This window comes from Bufo gargarizans, chromosome 3, assembly GCF_014858855.1.
Source record: "Bufo gargarizans isolate SCDJY-AF-19 chromosome 3, ASM1485885v1, whole genome shotgun sequence".
NCBI classification, from domain to species: Eukaryota; Metazoa; Chordata; class Amphibia; order Anura; family Bufonidae; genus Bufo; species Bufo gargarizans.
The window spans coordinates 27,423,850-27,443,448 of NC_058082.1; the positions used below are offsets into that span (position 1 = coordinate 27,423,850).

Consider the following 19,599-nt stretch of genomic DNA (forward strand, 5'->3'; position numbering starts at 1 on the left):
TGTCATTGATAACCCCCCTGTAAGGCTCCATTCAGACGTCCGCATGCGTTTTGTGGATCCGATCCATGTATCCATGGATCCGTAAAAAATCATGCGGATGTCTGAATGGAGCCTTACAGGGGGGGTGATCAGTGACAGGGGGGTGATCACCCTGATTACCCTGATCACCCCCTGTCATTGATAACCCCCCTGTAAGGCTCCATTCAGACGTCCGCATGCGTTCTGTGGATCCGATCCATGTATCCATGGATCCGTAAAAATCATGCGGACGTCTGAATGGAGCCTTACAGGGGGGGTGATCAGTGACAGGGGGGTGATTACCCTGATCACCCCCTGTCATTGATAACCCCCCTGTAAGGCTCCATTCAGACGTCCGCATGCGTTTTGTGGATCCGATCCATGTATCCATGGATCCGTAAAAAAATCATGCGGATGTCTGAATGGAGCCTTACAGGGGGGGGTGATCAATGACAGGGGGTGATCAGGGAGTCTATATGGGTGATCACCCCCCTGTCATTGATCACCCCCCTGTCATTGATCACTCCCCCCCTGGTAAGGCTCCATTCAGCCATTTTTTTTGGCACAAGTTAGCGGAAATTTTTTGTTTGTTTTTGTTTTTGTTTTTTCTTACAAAGTCTCATATTCCACTAACTTGTGTCAAAAAATAAAATCTCACATGGACGCACCATACCCCTCACGGAATCCAAATGCGTAAACATTTTTAGACATTTATATTCCAGACTTCTCACGCTTTAGGGCCCCTAAAAAGCCAGGGCAGTATAAATACCCCACATGTGACCCCATTTCGGAAAGAAGACACCCCAAGGTATTCCGTGAGGGGCATATTGAGTCCATGAAAGATTGAAATTTTTGTCCTAAGTTAGCGGAAAGTGAGACTTTGTGAGAAAAAAAACAAAAAAAAATCAATATCCGCTAACTTATGCAAAAAAAAAAAAATTCTAGGAACTCGCCAGGCCCCTCATTGAATACCTCGGGGTGTCTTCTTTCCAAAGTGGGGTCACATGTGGGGTATTTATACTGCCCTGGCTTTTTAGGGGCCCGAAAGTGTGAGAAGAAGTCTGGGATCCAAATGTCTAAAAATGCCCTCCTAAAAGGAATTTTGGCCCCTTTGCGCATCTAGGCTGCAAAAAAGTGTCACACATGTGGTATCGCCGTACTCAGGAGAAGTTGGGGAATGTGTTTTGGGGTGTCATTTTACATATACCCATGCTGGGTGAGAAAAGTATCTTGGTCAAATGCCAACTTTGTATAAAAAAAATGGGAAAAGTTGTCTTTTGCCAAGATATTTCTCTCACCCAGCATGGGTATATGTAAAATGACCCCCCAAAACACATTCCCCAACTTCTCCTGAGTACGGCGATACCAGATGTGTCACACTTTTTTGCAGCCAAGGTGGGCAAAGGGGCACCTTTCAGATTTCGCAGGCCATTTTTTACACATTTTGATTTCAAGGTACTTCTTACACATTTGGGCCCCTAAATTGCCAGGGCAGTATAACTACGCCACAAGTGACCCCATTTTGGAAAGAAGACACCCCAAGGTATTCCGTGGGGGGCACGGCGAGTTCCTAGAATTTTTTATTTTTTGTCTTAATTTAGCGGAAAATGATGATTTTTCTTTTTTTTTTCTTTTTTTTTTCTTTTTTCCTTACAAAGTCTCATATTCCACTAACTTGCGACAAAAAATAAAAAATTCTAGGAACTCGCAGTGCCCCTCACGGAATACCTTGGGGTGTCTTCTTTCCAAAATGGGGTCACTTGTGGCGTAGTTATACTGCCCTGGCAATTTAGGGGCCCAAATGTGTGAGAAGAACTTTGCAATCAAAATGTGTAAAAAATGCCCTGCAAAATCCGAAAGGTGCACTTTGGAATATGTGCCCCTTTGCCCACCTTGGCAGCAAAAAAGTGTGACACATCTGGTATCGCCGTACTCAGGAGAAGTTGGGCAATGTGTTTTGGGGTGTCATTTTACATATACCCATGCTGGGTGAGAAAAATATCTTGGTCAAATGCCAACTTTGTATAAAAAAATGGGAAAAGTTGTCTTTTGCCAAGATATTTCTCTCACCCAGCATGGGTATATGTAAAATGACAGCCCAAAACACATTCCCCAACTTCTCCTGAGTACGGCGATACCAGATGTGTGACACTTTTTTGATGCCAAGGTGGGCAAAGGGGCACATATTCCAAAGTGCACCTTTCGGATTTCACCGGTCATTTTTTACAGATTTTGATTGCAAAGTACTTCTCACACATTTGGGCCCCTAAATTGCCAGGGCAGTATAACTACGCCACAAGTGACCCCATTTTGGAAAGAAGACACCCCATGGTATTTCGTGAGGGGCATGGCGAGTTCCTAGAATTTTTTATTTTTTGTCGCAAGTTAGTGGAATATGAGACTTTGTAAGGAAAAAAGAGAAAAAAAAAAAATCATCATTTTCCGCTAACTTGTGACAAAAAATAAAAAATTCTAGGAACTCGCAGTGCCCCTCACGGAATACCTTAGGGTGTCTTCTTTCCAAAATGGGGTCACTTGTGGCGTAGTTATACTGCCCTGGCAATTTAGGGGCCCAAATGTGTGAGAAGAACTTTGCAATCAAAATGTGTAAAAAATGCCCTGCAAAATCCGAAAGGTGCACTTTGGAATATGTGCCCCTTTGCCCACCTTGGCAGCAAAAAAGTGTGACACATCTGCTATCGCCGTACTCAGGAGAAGTTGGGCAATGTGTTTTGGGGTGTCATTTTACATATACCCATGCTGGGTGAGAAAAATATCTTGGTCAAATGCCAACTTTGTATAAAAAAATGGGAAAAGTTGTCTTTTGCCAAGATATTTCTCTCACCCAGCATGGGTATATGTAAAATGACACCCCAAAACACATTCCCCAACTTCTCCTGAGTACGGCGATACCACATGTGTGACACTTTTTTGCTGCCAAGGTGGGCAAAGGGGCGCATATTCCAAAGTGCACCTTTCAGATTTCACCGGTCATTTCTTACACATTTTGATTGCAAAGTTCTTCTCACACATTTGGGCCCCTAAATTGCCAGGGCAGTATAACTACGCCACAAGTGACCCCATTTTGGAAAGAAGACACCCCAAGGTATTCTGTGAGGGGCATGGTGAGTTCCTAGAATTTTTTATTTTTTGTCGCAAGTTAGTGGAATATGAGACTTTGTAAGAAAAAAAAAAAAAAAAAAAAATCATCATCATTTTCCGCTAACTTGTGACAAAAAATAAAAAGTTCTATGAACTCACTATGCCCATCAGCGAATACCTTAGGGTGTCTACTTTCCGAAATGGGGTCATTTGTGGGGTTTTTCTACTGTCTGGGCATTGTAGAACCTCAGGAAACATGACAGGTGCTCAGAAAATCAGAGCCGTTTCAAAAAGCGGAAATTCACATTTTTGTACCATAGTTTGTAAATGCTATAACTTTTACCCAAACCATTTTTTTTTTGCCCAAACATTTTTTTTTTATCAAAGACATGTAGAACTATAAATTTAGCGAAAAATTTATATATGGATGTCGTTTTTTTTGCAAAATTTCACAGCTGAAAGTGAAAAATGTCATTTTTTTGCAAAAAAATCGTTACATTTTGATTAATAACAAAAAAAGTAAAAATGTCAGCAGCAATAAAATACCACCAAATGAAAGCTCCATTAGTGAGAAGAAAAGGAGGTAAAATTCATTTGGGTGGTAAGTTGCATGACCGAGCGATAAACGGTGAAAGTAGTGTAGTGCCGAAGTGTAAAAAGTGGCCTGGTCATGAAGGGGGTTTCACCTAGCGGGGCTGAAGTGGTTAACGTTACTACCTTTTTTCATGTGGCAGTTTTGTGCATATAATGCAGAAAGTTCCTTCTCCAATATTTCTTGAAAACTATCCATACTGGGCGTGCGTGACACAATAGGATAGAATTGTGGATTAGCAGTTTTAAAACCACTGCCTAAATTAACCCGTTCACTTACTCCTGATTCCGGAGAGCAGCAAGACCTAAAAGGGACATTACCTTACTGCATACACACCAGTATTAAACTCATGTGATTTTGGAACAGGTGGCTTGATGCTGGAGGGAGGATTTTGTTCTTACCTCCCCACCCCCCACTTCCTGTAGGAGTGGAGTTTTTGGGGGATCTTTAAATTCTCTCATTCCAGTATCAATCTGAGTTACGACTAAGGACACTGGTCCGAAACGTGTCAGCTACCGCATGTTGCAAGGATTTATCTGTACATGGATTTATGTTACATTAATCAAGAGGAAGTTTCTACTGTGTTACATTAAAACATTTTGCAGGTGATTGTCCTTCTCGGCAATTGCCTACTCGTCAGTGGAGGAGACACATTTACACGCAGCGATCTCCTCAACAGTATGAGGAGCAGCCATCGCTAATCCCATCGTTCGTCCCCATACTGAATCATTGTTTGCCGGCAGCAGAGCATGAATAGACAGCACGATTTGCTGCCGGCAAACAATGACTTTTAAGACTTTGAGCTCCTCGTTCATCTGGGAATCTGCAGCACTTTTAGGGCTGTATTACACATCCAGATCATCTCCAGTGATGGTCAGTTCGCACTGTTCGCCAGCGAACACATGCGGGCCGCCATCTCTAGTAAGGTAGACTCACCCGTCCAGCGATGCACAGGTAAACCCTTACCTGTGCCGTTCTGAAATCAAATGCAGTCACTGGGAGCAGGCAGTTCCAAGAACAGCCCGATGAAGGCCCCCGGCAGCTGTTCTTGGAACTGCCTGCTCCCGGTGACTGCATTTGATTTCAGATCGGCTCCCGGCACACGTAAGGGCTTACATGAGCATCGCTGGACGGGTGAGTCTACCTTACTGAAGATGGCAGCCCGCATGTTTTCGCTGGGGAACACTGCGAACTGACCATCACTGATCATCTCTAACGAGCGTTCCTATGAACGCTAGTTAGTGATGATCTGGCCTACCGTCAGCCAATGGAATACAGCCCTCAGTTACACCGAGAGAGCTGCACGTCTCCTGGGAAAGGACATGACAGCCGACATCCTGAAACAAATCTAGTGAAATAATTGGAGCAGTGAATGGGAAGATCTCTGGATCCATGTGAGGTACAGGGCTGGTTCTAGCTTTGTAAGAAAGAGGATGTCCTATGTGATTTTTATTTGTACATGAATCATGGCATAACCCCTTTAACCCCTTAATGACTGGGCCATTTTGCACCTTTGTGACTAGATTTGAAAATCTGACATATATCACTTTATGTGATAAGAACACTTTTACTTATCCAAGCCATTCTGAGATTGTTTTCTCGGGACACATTGTACTTCATGACAGTCAATATGAGTCAATATATTTCACCTTTATTTATGAAAAAATCCCAAATTTACCCAAAATTTTGAAAAATTTGCAATTTTCAAAATTTCTATTTCTCTGCTTTTCAAACAGAAAGTGATACCTCATAAAATATTTATTACTTTATGTCCACTTTATGTTGGTATCATTTTGTAAATGTCATTTAATTTTTGTGGGGACGTTAGAAGGCTTAGAATTTTAGAAGCAATACTTAAACCCACTTTTTAAGGACCAGTTCAGGTCTGAAGTCACTTTGTGGGGCTTACATAATAGAAACCACCCATAAATGATCCCATTTTGGAAACTACACCCCTCAAGTTACTCAAAACTGATTTTACAAACTTTGTTAACCCTTTAGGTGTTCCACAAGAATTAAAGGAAAATGGAGATGACATTTCTAAATTGCACTTTTTTAGCAGATTTTCCATTTTAATCCATTTTTTCTGCAACACATTGAGGGTTAACAGCAAAACAAAACTCAATGTTTATTACCCTGATTCGGTTTACAGAAACACCCCACATGTGGTGGTAAACTGCTGTATGGGCACATACTTTCTTTGTTTCAGTTTTACATAATAAAGCATTTTTGAAAAAAAATATGTTTTTGTCTCTCCATTTTCTGAACACCATATTTTATTTTATTTTTCTGCCGATCGTCTTGTGCAGGAAGAGTTTGTTTTTATTGGTACCATTTTTGGGTACATATGATTTTTTGATCATTCATTATTACACTTTTTGGGGCAAGGTGACCAAAAATTAAAAATATTTTGGCAATTTTTTTATTTATTTTTACGGCGTTCATATTTTTATAGAGCAGGTTGTTACGGATGTGGCAATACCTAATATGTATACTTTTTCTTATTTATTTAAGTTTTACACAATAATAGCTTTTTTGTCTGAGAGCCATACCTATAGTCTGAGAGCCAAACCTTTTTTATTTTTTGGCCGATTGTCTTAGGTAGGGTCTCATTTTTTGCGGTATGAAGTGACAGTTTGGTACTATTTTGGGGGGCATACACCCTTTTGATTGCTTGGTGTTGCACTTTTTGTGATGGTAGGTGACAAAAAAAAAATATTTTTTGTTACTGTTTTTTTTTTTAAATTAGGGTGTTCACCTGAGGGGTTAGGTCATGTGATATTTTTATAGAGCTGGTTGTATCGGACGCGGCGATATCAAACATGTTATAGGGAATTTTTTCTTCTTCATTTTTACCCAATTATAAATGTGTGTCTATGGGAAAATGTTATATATATATTTTTTTTTTTTTTTTTTTACTTCATTTTTTTTTAACACTTTTTGGACTCGGACCCACTTGGTTCTTGAAGATCCAGTGGGTCTGATGGCTCTACAATACACTGCAGTACACTGTATAGTGTACTGCAGTGTATTTTGATTGACAGTAGGCCTGATCAGGACCCTGTCAGGCTTACATACCATGGCAAGCCTGGATGCCTGTGTAAGGCGTTCAGTTGCCATGGTAACCACCGGGATGCTGCCGCAGCAGAGCATCGGCCCAATGGGAGGAGGGAGCTCCCTACCTCTGTTATGATTAATCGGGACGCTGCCACAGCAGCGCAGCGCCCGATGGGGGAGGGAGCTTCCTCCCTGTTAACCCCTTTCATACAGTGGTCCCTGCAGACCGCGGCATGGAAGGGGTTAAACAGCCGACATCAGTGTCAGCACAGATGTCGGTTGTTACAGTAGATTGTCAGCTGTATGTTACAGCTGACAATGTACTACGGCTCTGCCATCCTGAATAATTGTGGGGGCGGGGAGAAGGGTCAGCCCCCTCATTACTACCTGGTCCCGCTTGGCCCTTCTTAAGGTGGGAGATCAGGGAACAGTGAACACAGCAGCGCAGCCCCGATCTCCTCAACACTCACTACGCAGCGTTTCAAAGGCAGGGACTGCTGTGATTGGTCCCCTGCCAGGTGCCCGGACAGCTCAGCTGTCAGTAGCACCCGTTTAGATGCCGGTGTCACCGCAAGTGTACTTGCAGTGACACTTTGATCTCATTACATACTGTGCACGTCATTATGCGGTAACTAACACCACATCATGACGTACACAGTACGTCATTAGTCACTAAGGGGTTAAGAGAATTCTGAGTTACTAGAGGGGGTCCTCTGTTCAGGATTCTCATTCCTTGGCCAAAGTGGAGAGAGGTTACAAATAGCATCTCTTGTTTTGGAGGACCTGTCCTGTCCTGCATAATATTCCTATTAAAATGAGTGCCTAAGTAAACTCCAAAAGTTAAACCGCAGGTGTTAAAAAATCAATACCACCTATATGAAAAATCAAAGCACACTGTACACACAAATATACAGAGTTTTCCAAAAATGTATCTTTTATTAAAGTTTTAAAAATAACATGATAAAAGACACATATAAATTGGCAATGACATAGACCACAAGATTATGCCAAAATAGGGTCAGTTGTAAGTATGCAAAGTCAAATGAAGTAAAATAAAGGAGTGGGTGTATCACAAAAATCTACCTGCCATATGGCGCACCGTCCTAAAGTTGGAAAAGTTACACAGTCCACAACATGTAAAATACAGACCCGATTGATGACACCTCCAAAACACCCTTACATGTGTTTCGCATCACCTTCTTCAGGGGGGTAGTAGGAAGCAGTAAACAAAATTTCCAAATGGGGTGGAATTGGAAAAAAACACAATTCCTTCACCATTTTACGAGTTTTGTCTGTACGGCGTTCCCTTTTTCTGGGTCTGTACGATTACAACAGTACCACATATGGATAGGTTTTATATGTCTAAATATTGTAAAAATAAATTAATAGTTTGGAAAAAATTTTTTTTTTTTTTTTTTACATCACTATATTCTAACCCGCATAACTTTTTTTTATAGTTATGTCTACTGAGCTGTGTGGGGGCTCATTCGTTTTGCGGGACAATCTGTAGTTTTTATTGATACCATTTTGGAGTGTGTGAGACTTTTTGGTCACATTTTATTAAATGTACAAGAAGTGACGAAAAAATGGTGAATACTGATACTTTCTTCTGTTGCTGTCTTTTCCATGATGTTGGTTTTTTTTTTGTTTGTTTTTTTTTATAACATTTTTAATGTTTTTGTAGCCAGTCTAGGAGGCTGCCATGTTCACATTTTTATTTATTTTTTTATTCAATATTACTGCATGCATTAGCATATGTGAATTTCTGATTTCTTTTGTTGACCTGACACCTGCTGGCCAACATATGAATTGCTGCTCTAATACACTGGGTCTCTTCAGAGAGACCCAGCCTATGAGAGTGAATTGCCAGCATCGCTGCACAGGGATGCCAATATTAACCCAGAACACAGGGAAGCCGGTATTTACCCTGAAGCGTGTGCTTCCTAGTTTTTCACTGTTTAGATGCCGTGGATCAAGTGTAAAAGGCTCTTATGACCGCGATCGGCATTATTGCCGGTCGCGGACTATAGCCACGGACCTCTGCAGTTTAAACCAGCAGAGACCCGCTGGCCATGGCCCCGTCTGCACACGCGAGCGGACGCCATGTTTACACATCGCTCCAGTACAGGTAGCAAAAGGAGGGAATATTTATGAGACAGTCCCTTTAATAGAGGGTAATAAGTCTGTTATAAGTAAGTAGTATGACCCTGGTACGCCCTAGTTCTGGCTTTGCAGTCATTTATCATTTTACTTTTTTTCACCAGAATGTGCAGCTTTCTCTTCTCACCGAGCGAGGGATGGGTGAGGCCGTACAGGAGTTTGTGGATAAAGAAGAAAAAGATGCCATAGAAGAACTGGTGAAGTTTCAGCTAGAGAAAACACAGCGTTTCTTGAAAGAACGGAACATTGATGCTGAGGAGGAGAAGATTGATGAGGAGGTGAGTGCAGGCAACGTTCATGGTTACTGCTGATTGTCCATCTGTCCATGATGCATTTCTAGGAAGGTACTTATTCTCCTTGAGAAGATCCGGATGGTGTAGGGAGCCTTTAGGGCAAGGCTTCCTGGGAAGATTTTTGCAAAACAGCTCTCCTCTAGATGGAAAGAAAATATCTCTTTAGTGCCACGTGTTGGTGGCTTCCTTGTAAGTCAATGTTTAATCTCTTTAGTGCCACGTGTTGGTGGCTTCCTTGTAAGTCAATGTTTAAACTTTAAGAGGAACGCTAAACAGAAAATGCATAAAAAAAGTGTAAAAATATCCATCCCTTTAATCTCCCGTCATTTTATCCTATTTTTTCCCAATATCATAATTAAAGCTGAGAAATATGAAAGGAATTCTCCCCAGTTTCCCAGGATTGTCTCCTCCTCACTCTCCTGTATCAGGCTTTAAGGGTATATTCATACATCGCCGAGTGACATAGACTAAATAAATGACTTTCACCTGTGAAAGTGGATAGACCCTTTAAAAATCTGATTATTAAAGTCAAAATTTGAACATATTTGGACAAAAAAGTAGTAGTATATCATGGGGGCACAATAAATGCTACAGTATCCTGCATTTATGACAGATTGTATTTCGCACAGTGTCCATTGTGATTCCTTGTCCTTTCGGTGATATGTATTATATGATGTCTTTATTATTTTTATGCTTTGTGTTTTGAAGGTTCGAAAATTTCGGCAGACCAGAAGAGACAATACAAATGAAGAAGATGAAGAGGTTCGAGAGGTGAGCGCTTTTATCTTCTATTATATGGACCAGATTTGAACAGCAAGACTGAGATGATTGATTGGGATGTTCTCCACTGAACGCCAGTTTTTAGTTTAAATGTAAGCTTAATCGGCATGAAGGAGCAGATTCTCCATTACACCGGCCTAACGAGCAGGAAATTATCAGGAACGATAATTGTTCGTCCCTATAATTTGCCTGCTCGTACGGGAAGTGAGTTCTGCGTTTACATACAGATTCATGTTTCTTCATGTTTCTTCCTGATTAAATTGCCCCAATTGTTGCCCTGTATAAAGGGGCCTTAAAGGTCTTTTGTCACTTCAGCAAATTGCATTTATTCCGGAGAGGAAGTTAATATAAGACACTTACTAATGTATTGTGATTAATCTCCATATTGATTCCTTTGCTGGCTGGATTCATTTTTCCATAACATTATACACTGCTCATTTCCATGGTTATGACCACCCTGCAATCCATCAGCGGCGGCCGTGCTTGCACACTATAGGAAAAAGCAACAGCCTTTGTGGGCTCCCACGGCCCCAGCCACCAGAGAGGCCGGCACTTTTTCCTATAGTGTGCAAGCATGACCACCACTGCTGGATTGCAGAGTGGTCATAACCCCTGGATACAAGCAGTATATAATGTAATGTAAAAATGAATCCAGCCAGCAAAGGAGGCAATATGGACAATCGCAATACATTAGTAAGTGCCTTGTATTAACTTCCTCTACATGATAAATGTCATTTTCTGAAGTGACACAACCCCTTTAAATAACTTATCTACATTACATTACTTATCTTATACTGATCCTAAATTACATCCTGTATTCTACTCCAGAGCTGCACTCACTATTCTGCTGGTGCAGTCACTGTGTACATACATTACATTACTTATCCTGTACTCATTCTGAGTTACATAATGTATTATACTCCAGAGCTGCACTTACTATTCTGCTGGTTGCAAATCATCAGAGCAAGCTCTGTGGAACTAGGAGATGTCAACTGAGAATGAAGCTCTGTAGTATAATTCAGACTATAATTAAGGGCCAAAATAGGGTCCAACCTACAGCCTGAAGAATACAGTCAGGTACATAAATATTGGGACATCGACACAATTCTAAAATTTTTGGCTCTATACACCACCACAATGGATTTGAAATGAAACGAACAAGATGTGCTTTACCTGCAGACTGTCAGCTTTAATTTTAGGATAATTACATCCAAATCAGGTGAACGGTGCAGGAATTACAGCAGTTTGCATATGTGCCTCCCACTTGTTAAGGGACCAAAAGTAATGGGACAGAATAATAATCATAAATCAGACTTTCCCTTTTTAATACTTGGTTGCAAATCCTTTACAGTCAATTACAGCCTGAAGTCTGGAACGCATAGACATCACCAGACGCTGGGTTTCATCCCTGGTGATGCTCTGCCCGGCCTCTACTGCCACTGTCTTCAGTTCCTACTTGTTCCAAGGGCATTTTCCCTTCAGTAAGTGAAATGCAGCTCAATCGGATTCCAGTCCAGTGATTGACTCGGCCATTGCATAACATTCCACTTCTTCCCATAAAAAAACTCTTTGGTTGCTTTTGCAGTATGCTTTGGGTCATTGTCCATCTGAAGCTCTGTCCAATGAGTTCTGAAGCATTTGGCTGAATATGAGCAGATAATATTGCCCGAAACACTTCAGAATTTATCCTGCTGCTTATGTCAGCAGTCACATCATCAATAAATACAAGAGAACCAGTTCCATTGGCAGCCATACATGCCCACGCCATGGCACTACCACCACCATGCTTCACTGATGAGGTGGTATGCTTAGGATCATGAGCAGTTCCTTTCCTTCTCCATACTCTTCTCTTCCCATCACTCTGGTACAAGTTGATCTTGGTCTCAACTGTCCATAGGATGTTGTTCCAGATCTGTGAAGGCTTTTTAAGGCTACTTTCACACTTGCGTTCAGAGCGGATCAGTCTGAGATGGATCCACTCATATAATGCAGACGGTGGATCCGTACAGAACAGATCCGTCTGCATTATATTGTCAAACAATTTCTAAGTGTCAAAGTAGCCTCAGACGGATCCGTCCAGACTTTACATTGAAAGTCAATGGGGGACGGATCCGTTTGAAAATTGAGCCATAGTGTGTCATATTCAAATGGATCCGTCCCCATTGACTTACATTGTAAGTCTGGACGGATCCGTTTGCCTCCGCACGGCCAGGCGGACACTCGAACGCTGCAAGCAGCGTTCAGGTGTCCGCCTGCTGAGCGGAGCGGAGGACAAACGGTGCCAGACTCGCATCCACTCAGAATGCATTAGGGCTGGACGGATGCGTTCGGGACCGCTTGTGAGAGCCTTCAAACGGAACTCACAAGCGGAGCCCCGAACCCTAGTGTGAAAGTAGCCTTAGTTGTCGTTTGGCAAACTCTAATCTGCCCTTCCTGTTTTTGAGGCTCAGCAATGGTTTACATCTTGTGGTGAACCCTCTGTATGGAGAGTGTTCTTGATCTGGCCAACTGTTGTGAAGGGTGTTTTTTTCACCAGGGAGAGAATTCTTCGGTCATCCACCACAGTTGTTTTCCGTGGTCTTCCGGGTCTTTTGGTGTTGCTGAGCTCACCGGTGCGTTCCTTCTTTTTAAGAATGTTCCAAACAGTTGTTTTGGCTGCGCCTAATGTTTTTGCCATCTCTCTGATGGGTTTGTTGTGTTTTTTCAGCCTAATGATGGCTTGCTTCACTGATAGTGACAGCTCTTTGGATCTCATCTTGAGAGTTGACAGCAACAGATTCCAAATGCAAATAGCAGACTGGAAATGACCTCTGGACCTTTTACCTGCTCATTGTAATTGGGATAATGAGGGAATAACACACACCTGGCCATGGAACAGCCGAGAAGCCAATTGTCCCATTACTTTTGGTCCCTTAACAAGTGGGAGGCACATATGCAAACTGTTGTAATTCCTGCACCTGATTTGGCTGTAAATACCCTCAAATTAAAGCTGACATTCTGCAGGTAAAGCTGACAGTCTGCAGGTAAAGCACATCTTGTTCGTTTCATTTCAAATCCATTGTGGTGGTGTATAGAGCCAAAAATGTTAGAATTGTGTCAATGTCCCAATATTTATGGACCTGACTGTATGCTGCAGTAATCACCTGGCATCTTCTTTTTGTCTTCAGGCAATAAACCGGGCTAAAGCTCACAGATCTCAGGTTGAGGACATTGAGATGAGTGATGATGATGGCATGGGAAGGAAAATATCAGGACCATCTATGAATTTTTCTGATGAAGACAATGATCCAGCCCCAACACCAGCAAGGGGAAGAGGAAGGGGCCGCGCCAGAGGAGGACGAGGACAGAGCACAACCACTAGAGGGACTTCCAGACGAGGACGGGGTGTGTATAACACTTTTTTTTGCACCTTACTCTCTGAAGTCTTATTCTGTTACCATCTACTGGTGCTTGCATTGTACTCATTTTCAGCTAAAAATAATTTTTAAGTTAGTCTTTATTACATATATGGATTCCTTTTCTCTGTATAGGGCTTAGATGCTCCAATAGAGAGGGATCTGAATTTTCTCTCTGCTTCCTCACCCAGCTAATCTGACGGGCTCCTTATCTCTGCTCTCTGACCTCCTAAACACTTATAATAACTCAGTTCTTATCTTACTGATAAGAATGTGGCTTTAAAGAAGTGCTTATGACCTCTTAGTAAATTAGAAATAATGGTTATTAGATGACTGGCAGAAAGTGAAAGTTAAAAAGTACGATTCACATAGCTAGAAAAACAGTTAACCCTTTGTGACAGAACGGCTCAATATTTTTAATAAAGACCAATTGAAATAATGATTTTTGGCTCAAAATGAATACAATGCAATCATAAAGAAAATTTGCCTCCGAAGGTGAACATAGCCTTTTAAGGGGTTATCCGATATCTAAAATAACCCCCCTAATGCTCGGGCCCCTTGTATGGATTATGCTTGCATGCACCTGTGTCGCTCCGGATTCCTGCACAGCCATCGCTCGGATCAAAACATCTGGTGACGGGAGCAGCCAATAGCATGCTACGACGGTGACCAGCCTCAAGGGGGCTTGTCTCCGTCGCGGCCTGCTATTGGCTGCTTCCCCCATCGACAGATGTTTTGATCCTAGCGACGGGTAGATGCAGCGGTGGCCGTGCAGGGATCAGGAGCGACGCAGGTGCCAGGGAGGAGGTAAGTATAATCCATACCAGGGGCCTGGGCATTGGGCGGGATATTTTCGATATCGGATAACCCCTTTAAGTAACCTGTATAGGGGAGATTAAGATTTGCTTTCTGGCCCTTTAAGACCTGGAGAGAGTGTGCACCTGCTCTACAGGAGCAAAGAGCTGCAAACAAGGAGCTGAGAGGCCATACGAGCCTAGCGTAGAACAGGCAGAGACTCCGGAAGTCCATAGAGGACCTCCAGTGCAGACAACAAATAGTTAATATTCCAGAGGCCATACCCGCCGGGGAGGAGTAGGAAGATACTGGCAGGCACAGCAGTAAATATTCCAGTTGCTGTGCCCGCTGAGATCGGGGAGATGCCAGCAGACACGGACCGCTGATGCAGACAACAAGCAGTGAGTATTCCGACAGACTGCCGACGCTGCACTTGAAATTTGCTGACAGATTCTCATGGTCCCTGCAGGCAGCCTTCTTGTGTTTTTGGCTTAGTTTTTAGCTTATGGAAGCCATTTTGTAGATAACACTACATAAGAATGTTGCTCCTTAATCCTTTAGCGACATTTGCTGTACATTTTAAAGGGCATCTGTCAGCAGTTTTGTACCTATGACACTGGCTGACCTGTTACATGTGCACTTGGCAGCTGAAGGCATCTGTGTTGGCCCCATGTTCATATGTGCCCGCATTGCTGAGAAAAATGATGTTTTAATATATGCAAATGAGCCCTTTAGGAGCAACGGGGGCGTTGCCGTTACACCTAGAGGCTCTGCTCTCTCTGCAACTGCTGTCCCTTTTGCAATTTGATTGACAGAAAGTGAAATCATCATTATACCTGGTCCTGCTAATCAAAGTGGTGGTAACGGTGCAGCAGTTGCAGAGAGAGCAGAACCTCCAGGTGTAACTGTAACGCCCCCGTTGCTCCTAGAGGCTCATTTGCATATAATAAAACTTCATTTTTCTCAGCAAAGCGGGCACATGTGAACATGGGACCAACACAGATGCCTTCAGCTGCCAAGTGCACATGCAACAGGTCAGCCAGTGTCATAGGTACAAAACTGCTGACAGATTCCCTTTAACCCCTTAGGGACACAGCCTTATTACACCTTAGGACCAGGCCATTTTTTGCAAATCTGACCAGTGTCACTTTAAGTGGTGATAACTTTAAAACGCTTTGACTTATCCAGGCCATTCTGAGATTGTTTTTTCGTCACATATCGTACTTCGTGACACTGGTAAAATAAAGTTTAAAAAAATAATTTTTTTTGCATAAAAAAATGTCAAATTTACCAAAAATTGGGAAAAATTTGCAAATTTCAAAGTTTCAGTTTCTCTACTTCTGTAATACATAGTAATACCCCTAAAAATTGTGATGACTTTACATTCCCCATATGTCTACTTCATGTTTGAATTATTTTGGGAATGATATTTTATTTTTTGGGGATGTTACAAGGCTTAGAAGTTTAGAAGCAAATCTTGAAATTTTTCAGAAATTTACAAAAACCCAATTTTTAGGGAACACTACAGCTCTGAAGTCACTTTGCGAGGCTTACATAATAGAAACCACCCATAAATGACCCCATTCTATAAACTACACCCCTCAAGGTATTCAAAACTGATTTTACAAACTTTGTTAACCCTTTAGGTGTTGCACAAGAGTTATTGGCAAATGGGGATGAAATTTGAGAATTTCATTTTTTTGCCTAATTTTCCATTTTAACCCATTTTTTACACTAACAAAGCAAGGGTTAACAGCCAAACAAGACTGTATCTTTATTGCCCTGACTCTGCCGTTTACAGAAACACCCCATATGTGGCCGTAAACTACTGTACGGCCACACAGCGGGGCGTAGAGTGAAAGGTGCGCTGTTTGGTTTTTGGAAGGCATGTTTTGCTGGACTGGTTTTTTGACACCATGTCCCATTTGAAGCCCCCCTGATGCACCCCTAGAGTAGAAACTCCATAAAAGTTACCCCATCTAAGAAACTACACCCCTCAAGGTATACAAAACTGATTTTACAAACTTTGTTAACCCTTTAGGTGTTGCACAAGATTTAATGGAAAATAGAGATACAATTTCAAAATTTCACTTTTTTGGCAGATTTTCCATTTTAATATTTTTTTTTCCAGTTACAAAGCAAGGGTTAACAGCCAAACAAAACTCATTATTTATGGCCCTGATTCTGTAGTTTACAGAAACACCTCATATGTGGTCATAAACTGCTGTACGGGCACACGGCAGGGCGCAGAAGGAAAGGAATGCCATACGGTTTTTGGAAAGCAGATTTTGCTGGACTGGTTTTTTTGACACCATGTCCCTTTTGAAGCCCCCTGATGCACCCCTAGAGTAGAAACTCCATAAAAGTGACCCCATCTAAGAAACTACACCCCTCAAGGTATACAAAACTGATTTTACAAACTTTGTTAACCCTTTAGGTGTTGCACAAGATTTAATGGAAAATAGAGATACAATTTCAAAATTTCACTTTTTTGGCAGATTTTCCATTTTAATATTTTTTTTCCAGTTACAAAGCAAGGGTTAACAGCCAAAAAAAACTCATTATTTATGGCCCTGATTCAGTAGTTCACAGAAACATCCCATATGTGGTCGTAAACCGCTGTACGGTCACACGGCAGGGCGCAGACGGAAAGGAAAGCCATACAGTTTTTGGAAGGCAGATTTTGCTGGACTGGTTTTTTTGACACCATGTCCCATTTGAAGCCCCCCTGATGCACCCCTAGAGTAGAAACTCCAAAAAAGTGACCCCATTTTAGAAACTACGGGATAGGGTGGCAGTTTTGTTGGTACAAGTTTAGGGTACATATGATTTTTGGTTGCTCTATATTACACTTTTTGTGCGGCAAGGTAACAAGAAATAGCTTTTTTGGCACTGTTTTTTTTTGTTATTTAAACCATTCATCTGACAGGTTAGATCATGTGGTAATTTTATAGAGCAGGTTGTCACGGACGCGGTGATACCCAATATGTATACAATTTTTTTTATTTATGTAAGTTTTACACAATAATTTCATTTTTAAAACAAAAAAAAAGAGCCATAGTTTTTTCAATTTTTGGGCGATTATCTTAAGTAGGGTCTCATTTTTTTGTGGGATGAGATGACGGTTTAACTATTTTGGGGTGTACATGACTTTTTGATTGCTTGCTATTACACTTTTTGTGACGGAAGATGACAAAAAATTGCTTTTTTTACACCGTTATTATTTGAATTTTTTTTACGGTGGTCATCTGAGGAGTTAGGTCATGTGATATTTTTATAGAGCCGGTCAATACGGACGCGGCGATACCTAATATGTATACTTTTTTTTTTTTATTTATGTAAGTTTTACACAATGATTTCATTTTTGAAACAAAAGAAATCATGTTTTAGTGTTTCCATAGTCTAAGAGCCATAACTTTTTCAGTTTTTGGGCGATTATCTTGGGTAGGGTATGATTTTTGCGGGATGAGATAACGGTTTGATTGTTACAATTTTGGCGTACATGCGACTTTTTTGATCACTTTTATTACCTTTTTTGGGAAGTAAGGTGGGCAAAATTCCAATTTCATCATAGTTTTTAATATTTTATTTTTATGGCGTTCACCGTTCGGGTAAAGTAACATTACCGGTTTATAGATCAGGTCGTTACGGACGCGGCAATACCAAACATGTGTAGGGAATTTTTTTATTTTTTTTTTCATTTTTAATCAGTGATAAATGTGTTTTTTGATTTTTACTTTATTTTCACTTTTTTCACTTTTTTTTGACCCAGACCCACTTGGTTCTTGAAGATCCAGTGGGTCTGATGTCTGCATAATACAGTACAGTACAATATATATTGTACTGTACTGTATTTTACTTACACTTTGTCTGAACAGATCTATGCTTTCAGCACAGATCTGTTCAGAACCATGGACAGCAGGACGCCTGAGAAGGCGTCCTGTTGCCATGGGGACCTTCCCCGTCTGTTCAGTAGTGGCCAGAACTGTAAGGACGGGGCTTCGGGGGGCTGCCTGGGAGCTCTCCCCCTCTCCATTCGGGGGGCTGCAAAGGCACTGCAGCCCCCCGATGGGAGAGGGAGGGAGCTCCCTGAGCTGTTAACCTTTTCCATACAGCGGTCCGTACGGACCGCTGTATGGAAAGGGTTAAACGGCTGACATCGCATCACCGATGTCAGCCGTTTATACCAGGGTGCCAGCAATGTGCTGGCACCCTGGTATACCCACTAGACCAGGGGTGCACAACCTGCGGCCCGCGGGCCGCATGCGGCCCCCAGAGCCATGGTTTGCGGCCCCCACCCTGCTGGGCAGAAACACAGCTGATCCTGCAATCAGCTGTGTTTCTGCACAGAGCGCCGCACAGCAGATGGATCACAGGTTTTGCTCCTGCACTGTAGCAGGAGCAGAAAGGGTCCCCGGCTATAAGTGAGAGCGGGGAAGCCGAGGAGAAGACAGAAGCGCTTTATTAGCGCTTCTGCCTTCTCCTCTATGAGCACTCTGCAGTGTAGACCCAGCGATCACGTGATCGCTGGGTGTCTCAGGAACAGAGGAGCGCTGCCCTGGTACAAAGCCTCCGCAGCAGGCTGGTTTCCCTGTAACTGGGGCTCCTTTGGATGCTCTAGTTACAGTGGAAATAGTACAAAAAAAGTCACTTATTGTCTCCCAAAGGTCTTTCAGTGACCTCTTGGGGACAAATTATGTGCTAAAAATCTATTTTAAAAAAAGTTACAAAATGATTTTGAAAATTTGAAAACTAAATAAAGAAAAAAGAAAAAGTGCTTAAAGGGGTTGTCCAGGTTCAGAGCTGAACCTGGACATCCCTCCATTTTCACCCCGGCAGCCCCCCTGACATGAGCATCGGAGCAGTTCATGCTCCGATGCTCTCCTTTGCCCTGCGCTAAATCGCGCAGGGCAAAGGCATTTTTCTGAGTTCCGGTGACATACCGGGCTCTCTATGGGGCTGACAGGCAGCCCGGTGACGTCACCGGCACTGATGGGCGGGATTTGGCTCTGCCCTAGCCAGTAAAACGGCTAGGGCAGAGCTAAAGCCCGCCCCTCAGAGCCGGTGACGTCACCGAACACACTGCTGGGCGGAAGTTACCGCCCTGCAGTGTGTTATTGAAAACACAAGAGCCTGTGCCCTGCGCGATCTAGCGCAGGGCACGGGAGCGCATCGGAGCATGAGATGCTCCGATGCCAGGCTCAGGAGGGCTGCCGGGGTGAAAATAAGGATATGTCCGGGTTCAGCTCTGAACCCGGACAACCCCTTTAATAAAAGAGAGTCTTCACTGTCCCACCAGTCTTTTTATGAAAAAGTGCAAAATTTAAAAAAGTGACAGTGCCCCTTTTTTAAATTTTGCACTTTTTCATAAAAAGACTGTGGTGGGACAGTGAACACTCTCTTTTAT

The 19,599-nt window shown here is 42.4% G+C and overlaps 1 protein-coding gene across 1 annotated transcript in view; it reads left to right on the forward strand.

Moving 5' to 3' along the window:
- MRE11 (MRE11 homolog, double strand break repair nuclease) overlaps positions 1-19,599 on the forward strand; it is a 295,143-nt gene that overhangs the window by 147,439 nt on the left and 128,105 nt on the right. The window contains exons 13-15 of the mRNA XM_044284591.1: positions 9,034-9,207; positions 9,931-9,993; positions 13,170-13,386. Coding sequence (XP_044140526.1) covers positions 9,034-9,207; positions 9,931-9,993; positions 13,170-13,386 — 454 coding nt within the window. The remainder of the gene's footprint in view (positions 1-9,033; positions 9,208-9,930; positions 9,994-13,169; positions 13,387-19,599) is intronic.